The sequence below is a fragment of the Lytechinus variegatus genome, chromosome 2 (genome assembly GCF_018143015.1).
Source record: "Lytechinus variegatus isolate NC3 chromosome 2, Lvar_3.0, whole genome shotgun sequence".
NCBI classification, from domain to species: domain Eukaryota; kingdom Metazoa; phylum Echinodermata; class Echinoidea; order Temnopleuroida; family Toxopneustidae; genus Lytechinus; species Lytechinus variegatus.
Window position 1 is genome coordinate 67,206,281 of NC_054741.1, and position 7,517 is coordinate 67,213,797.

A 7,517-nucleotide genomic window follows, 5' to 3' on the forward strand; every position below is an offset into this window, starting at 1 on the left:
CTTGTCAGATTACAATGTTGATAAAACCCCCAATTCCTTCTCATTCTTTTCCTCATTTTCCTCCTTCATACCAGTGGAAGATCGTCTTTTCAGCTCGTCCACTGTTCTCAACGCATCCCTTGTAATGACGCAGATATTGCTTGACAATAATTAGCTCTTTCAACTCGATCGTATCCTGCAACATGAGATTTTAAAAAGGTAATCTGTTACTGTTTCGTTATATAATTTTGTGATGGTAAGAAGCAGTTTTCTATCATGTTTAAACAAGTTTTGATAATTACAATTTATAATTGAACTAATTAAAAGAATGAGAAATATTTTCATTTCATTTCAGAAAAGGATATTTGTTTTAATTCTAATTTTACCCTTTTAAGTTTAAGTTCGATTTATCGATAATGTCATAATTCTGTAAGAACTAAGCGACTAACCTAGGAAATGGAGAACGACTGATTATTCTTTATGGCGCCCGTCCTGCTCCCCCTCGCCATTTTCCTTCCAAATTTCCTCTTCGATTTTCCCCCAAGATCTCCACTGATAAGCATAATCATTCTCTTTTTCATCGACCTTCTCGACACCGCTATTCTTTTCAGATTTCCTGTTCTTCTCATCTTCATCTACTTGCTCTGTCTATTCGACGGCGTCCATCTCCTCTTCTTCATCATTCTCTTCTTCCTCCTCTTCATACTGCCCATTTCCTTTGTCCGTGTCTTTCTCCTCCTCCTCCTCCTTATCACTGAGGGAGAGTTCCCTCAGTTCCTCCACTACTCTCCATGCGTCTCTTCTAATAACGCACCTGTGTATTCTCTCCAAGGCAGCTCTCAGTTCTTCTTTCTCAGCCTGGACCATGTTCTGCGAATCAATGTAAAATTTGATTATGATCATCAACAGGCCTACTCAAGTATAAATAAGATCTTACTATCTAGGTTTAGAACCATTTTTTTTCAAACTGAAAGAGTCCCTTCTTTTAGAATACAGAATAACTCATTCCGTTAAACATAAATTGTGTGGAATTGAACTGGAATCTGAAAATTTTACATCCCTCCATAAGGCATTATATAAAGCCCATCTAATTCATTTCTATTTTCTAGTTGATATCAATGATTTTAGAGCCCTTAAATTATCACCCCAAAAAGGCACAAACGTATTTCTGAATGTTGAGGAGAATGAATTAAGAACAAACCTGAAAGTAGCTGAAATCGGTTTCTGCGTCTTCGTCTGTTTCTTCATCATGAAACTGCTCCTCCTCCTCCTCATTGCTCTTTCGATCCTCCTCTCCCTCCTCCTTCTCAACGTCGTGATTCGCTTCCTCATCAATCTCGTCATTTTCCGCATCCTTGTCGTCCTCTTCGTCATCTTCATTGTCATCCTCCCCCTCGTCTTCTTCGTCCTCGTCATCCTCATTCTCTTTGTCAGACTCCTCGTCATTTCCTCCGTCTTCTTCATTTTCATCCTCCTCCTCCTCGACTTCCTCGTCATCCTCATTCTCCTTGTCAGACTCCTCTTCCTTTTCTCCGTCATCATCGTTATCCTCCTCATTATCTTTGTCAGACTCCTCTTCCTTTTCTTTGTCATCTTCATTGTCATCCTCCTCCTCCTCCTCGACTTCCTCGTCATCCGCTTCATCTTCATTCTCCTTGTCAGACTCCTCTTCCTTTCCTCGGTCATCATCGTTATCCTCCTCATTATCTTTGTCGGACTCCTCTTCCTTTCCTTTGTTATCTCCATTGTCATCCCCATCATCCCTGTCAGACTCCTCTTCCTTTCCTTCGTCTTCGTCATGGTCATCTTCCTTCTCGCCTTCCCCGTCCTCGTCATCCTCCTCATCCTCATTATCTTTGCTAGACTCCTCTTCCTTTCCGTCGTCGTCTTTATGGTCATCCTCCTCGTTCTCGTCATCCTCATTATCCTTGTCGGATTCCTCTTCCTTTCCTTCGTCCTGATCCTCCTCCTCTTCATCTTCTTTCTCCTTCTCCTCTTCCGTATCACTCGTAGACTGTCTCCTCAGTTCCTCCACCACTCTCATAGCGTTTCTCATGATAACGCATCGATGAAGTCTCTCCCGCGCATCTCTCAGTTCTTCCATCTGAGAGGCGATGATATCCTGCGATATAAGATCAAATTGGTTGTAGTCTTTTAGAAATATTACAATAATCTATTATAATCTACATAATATAAATGCATTGCTTGTACACTAATTATGTTGTTTCTCAATCTACTTGTGGTTCAAACCTAAGAATGAAATTGAATTTAGTTCCAAGTATAGTGTCTTCAGTGTTGGTCTGTAGATCGGTGAGGCTGATATCCTCTTTTAGTATCACTTTCTAGAAAGTTTCAATAATTAAAGAACAAACCTGAAAATATCTAAATTCGGGTACAGCTGTGTCTTCGGAAAGGCTCTTCCCTTCCTCCTCCTCCTCTTGCTCATCCTCCTCTTCCATTTTCCCCTTGTCCCCCTCCTCCTCAGTCTTCTGCTCCTCCTCCTCTAATTGCCAGAGTGCAACTTTCTGTGCAGAAGATTCGTTCTCTCCATCAATCTGTGTGTCATCAGTGGATGATTGACTCTTCAGTAAGGCAACTACTTTCCTGGCATCTCTTTGGATAATGGTTCTGTGAAACCTTTCCCTTGCCATTCTTAAATCAGCCATCTGAAGGTCGGCAATATCCTGCATAACATTCAGGATTACAAGAATCAGCTAGAATACAATAACTGATTTGATAAGAAATAGGCATAGAAATTAAAAGAACAAAATCACAAATGCTGCAGGAACGTGGATGCGTAATAGGCAATAGAATGAGGAAACGTGTTTCATTAATTTGAAAGCAATATGAGTAATAAATACATATAAGTTAAATGAAAGCGATCGAAAGATTGAAAGACAAAGGAATGTCACTAATTACAAAAGCGCAATATTTTCTAAAATATAAAGAGCATTTTCATTCTCTTGATGAAAGGTGCACCTTTGGAAGAGTTTTAGGTAGAATCATTAATTTGGTTAAGATCGATATTGTAAACTTGTTTTATTCTTACCCCACAAAATCACTATGCGTATAACGTTTATTATAAATGAGCGTTGTACGTTTTGTCTATTTATTTCAAATTGATAAAAATCGAAGAGATACACAGTTATGACATATACTTTACAGTCTTTAATATTATTATTATTTTGTACTATTTTGTTTTTGTATTACTGGAAAATTTTCCTCGTGAGGGTTAATACCCTTTGTTGATTTTGCTGAATTATAATTACCTTTTTTGGGGGAGGGGGTGAAGTACCCCCTGGTACATTTTGGATCGGCCGGTCTGGGACCTCTTGCATAAAAGAAACACCTTGGCATTTTTTGGCCAGAATTTGTTTTCATATGTTGATATAATGTGTTATGATATATAAGTGGTTAATAAAGACAAAACAATACTGAAATGGTTAGGCTCCACAAAGAATTATTGGAACTTTGAAAATTTTGGGTTACATTGGACAAATGGCTGTATTAAATACTTGGGAGTTCACATAGATAATGATTTAGACTTGGTTGTCAAACTGAATTGGGAAACAAAGCTACAAAAGATACAGAGAATCGTAGATAATTGGAGGAGGAGAAATCTTACAATTGTTGGTAGAGTCCTTATAATTAAGACATTACTTGTTAGTCAAATAGTTCACCTGATAATGTTTTGCTCAGTACCCAGTTATGTTGTTAAGAAATTAGAAAAGATAATTTATCAATTTTTGTGGAAATCAAAAGTTGACAAAGTGAAAAGAGCAATGATTGTCAGAGATTACGAGGATGGTGGCGTACGAATGATTGATATTCAGAAACTGATACAGAGTTTTAGATTGAAATGGTTGGCTAGAATAGTTGATGACACACATGGATACTGGAAGGATTTTGCATTAATATACTTTCAAACACTTGGAGGTCTCAAACTCCTTCTAAATTGTACTATTGATCAATACATGATAGAAAAATGTCTTGTTAACAAATTGCCATGGTTTTATGTAGAAATGATAAAAGCGTGGTCATATTTTAAAGGAAATATCAAAAAGGACGATATTCATTCAAATAATCAGATTTTATGGTATATTCATGATAATCAGCCACTTTTCTACAAAGATTGGTACTCAAGTAATATAATTTTTTTGAAAGATATTTGTATTGAAGGTAAATTTATATCTCTTTCAAAATTGAAAGAAAACTTTCATGCTGAAAAAACAAAGGCGAGAGTCCTATTTGATTATTCCAAATTACAAAAGGCAGTACCGAAAGTTTGGATGAATAATATAAAGGAAACCAGTTTGTTAGAAATTCCAAAAATACCAGTGCGTCAAAAAGAAAAAGAAATGAAGTTTTGTTCCAGTAAATTGTTTTATCATATCTTATTAACATATGAAAGAAGTAGTGATGGTCCATCATACTGGACAAACTTAACTGATGATTACATAAATTGGAAAAATATCTTTCAAAGAAATCTAGAAAATACAAAAGAAAACAAATTGAAACAGTTTAATTTCAAAATGCTGTATAACTTGATTCCTACTAGAAGGATGTTGTTTTTATGGCAGCTTAGCAATTCTGACAAGTGTGAAGCTTGTAATTGCACAGAAGACTTACTTCATGTTTTGTTGAAATGCAAAATGAACATTCCTTTTTTCGATAATCTGTTTATGATGGTTAAGAATGTTTATAACGTAGAACTTTGCTTTGACATTAATACTTTGTTGAAAAATTATCAAGAAAAAAGTATTGATGATATCATGTCTATTGCTTTCTGGAGCATATACAAAATGTTGATTCTGAGGAACGAAAAGGGAACAGATCAAAGGAAGAAAAGATTGTGGAACTTAAAATACGAATTGATAACAATAATGCTCTTGTGAAAAAGGGAAAACGAAAAATGTACAATTTGCCTGAAACGTTGAAACTGTATTTGTAGAATGTTATATGGCTTTGTGAAAGTAATAAAGTAGGGCTGAAGATCAACATGAAAAAGACAAAAGTAATGTTCAACAAATTTGCTACAGAGCAAAGAATCATAATGGATAATTCTGAAATCGAGAGATTAGATCATTATATCTACCTTGGGCAACATGTCAGAATGGACCATGAACAACTGGAAGAAGTTAAAAGGAGGACGAGAGCCGGATGGATCGCTTTTGGGAATTTCAATGACATTATGAAGAGCAATATGCCAATTTGCCTTAAAAGAAAAGTCTTTAATCAATGTGTTATACCGGCAATGACCTATGGTTCCGAAACCTGGTCTGTAACAAAGAAAATGGAACAGAAATTAAAAACCACTCAACACAGTATGGAACGTATAATGCTAGGGATATCAAAATGCGATAGGAAAACCATACAATGGATTAGGAACCAGACTAAAGTAATAGACATAATCAAAGCAATTAAATCAATGAAATGGAGATGGGCTGGCCACCTTGCAAGATCACATGATAATAGGTGGACCAAACGCATCACAGAATGGAGACCATGGCTAGGATCACGAAGTCGGGATAGACAGAAATTGAGATGGAGTGACGAGCTCACAAAATTCATTGGTATAAATTGGATTGCGTCAGCACAAGACAAGCACCTTTGGCACCAACTTGAGGAGGCCTTCGCCCTGCAGTGGGCTGAACATGGCTGATATGATGATGATGATGATGATATGGCTTTGTAACCGAATGTGAGATTTTTGTTGGAAAATAAATGCAAACCTGTTAAGGGTGAAAGAAAAAAAAAAATTTGATATAATGTCGATGGAATAAGTTTGTATGCCAGAGTTTTTTCATGGCAAAAGTTTAATGCAACATGCCCCTGGACTGAAGTAACATACCCTGATGAGTTGTACTCTCTCTGTCATGACATCATCAGAAGATTCCTCATTGTTATCGTTTGAGGTGGAAACGATTCGTTGGGTGATCGCAACATGATAATCTTCATCAGAAAATAAAATAAGTTAATGAATCATTTGTATTCTTACATCAGCAAATGACGATTTTGTTTGTAAGATTCTTCATACTCCATAAAAATCCTTGAATGATCATGACAATTAAATAATACATAGAATAAGATTTTTTTGGGGAGGGGTTGCTGTGTATATTAATGGTGGCACCCCCAGGAAATTATGTTGATATTCTAAAATGTTAATATTTGACCCCAAATCGCCTTCAATTTTAATGAAAACTTTTTTTCTTTTGGCTTTTTAGCAAACCAGTGACCTATTTAAAAACCGTTCCCAGAGCCCTGGGTAAACTCTCTTCTCTTTTAAAATCAACATAGAAAAGTGTCATCTATATTGAAGGTAGACAAAACATACAGATTCATAAATCAAAGATTTATACGAATTCACATCATACCTTTAATTGTTAATCTTAATCTATATTCATCTTATTTTGGAAAAAAAAATGTGTGTCTCTCATCTCATCATTCATCCTTTCATTCTCCCGCGCTATTAACATGTCCATAAAGTCTCACCCCCCTAATCATGGCATTTATAATCTACCATATGTTTACAAGAAAACATTTACAAAAATGACTATAAACTTCCCCATGGATACAGCAGAATATGGGATACCAGACGTAATTCTACGTTATATTTATCCCGATTCTTATAGACCTACATACTTCCGATTTGTAATATTTTACTTTAAAAAAATCTTACGACAATAAACATAACAACATATGTACATCAACTTTATTGAAGAAAACTGATTTAATATAATGGATAATGGAACAACCATATCATCAACAAATTGCAATTTTGCAATTCAATAATTTAAAGACTATTGCTTTGGGGATCTAAGATTGATTTATGATTCCGGAAAATTAATATTGAAGTTAACACTCTATAGTCTATACCATGTATTTTTCGTCAATCTTAATTTAGAGTTGTTCTTTGAGTACGTAAAAACATGAAATTATGAACAAATTAACTAGTTTTAATCCGTTTTTGTTTTTCGAAATTCATTTTGAGGTATGATATGCTTACCATTCCCAATATCCAATCTCTCTGGTAGGCTCCTGACGTCAGAGGAGTTTTCAGTGGATTCACTTTTGACGATGCTCAGCTTGCATCCAGTAGATGGAGATTCATCAAGGCTATCGAAGACGTACTCATCCTCGCTTTCATCCTGACGATGAATCGGTTTGCTCCGAATGCATCCCATTTTAATTGAGATAAATTTCGAAACACTGTAAAGAACTATAGGCTAATGCTATTCGCAAGTAACACAATAGAACACTGATAGCAGTATAAGAAAATATAAACAAACCTTTGCTTGTCTCTTGGGGTGCGCAAATTGCTTATGACGTAATAATACATTCGCGTCCGCAAAATTCTTGGATTACTACATTGCACTGAAGGGAGAATAAGTATATAGGTCCCGGGAATTAATTAAATCATGTGGGTTTCAGATACTCTATTCCGAATAAATATAGTATATAAAGATACAAAGGCCTGACGAGTGATACTACTCTCATTTTAATGGGTCAAGGAGAGATCCTTTCATCATGTTCGTAAT

At 35.8% G+C, this 7,517-nt stretch overlaps 1 protein-coding gene across 1 annotated transcript; it reads right to left on the minus strand.

The window, feature by feature from the left end:
- Nucleotides 1-627: 627 nt before the first annotated feature.
- LOC121406927 (glutamic acid-rich protein-like) lies at nucleotides 628-7,163 on the minus strand. Its single transcript, XM_041597802.1, has 6 exons — nucleotides 6,986-7,163; nucleotides 5,831-5,931; nucleotides 2,352-2,663; nucleotides 1,604-2,101; nucleotides 1,181-1,504; nucleotides 628-849 (listed from the first exon to the last, which is right to left on the minus strand). Exons 1-6 carry the CDS (start codon nucleotides 7,161-7,163, stop codon nucleotides 628-630), a joined length of 1,635 nt encoding a protein of 544 aa, XP_041453736.1.
- Between the last annotated feature and the right edge of the window lie 354 nt (nucleotides 7,164-7,517).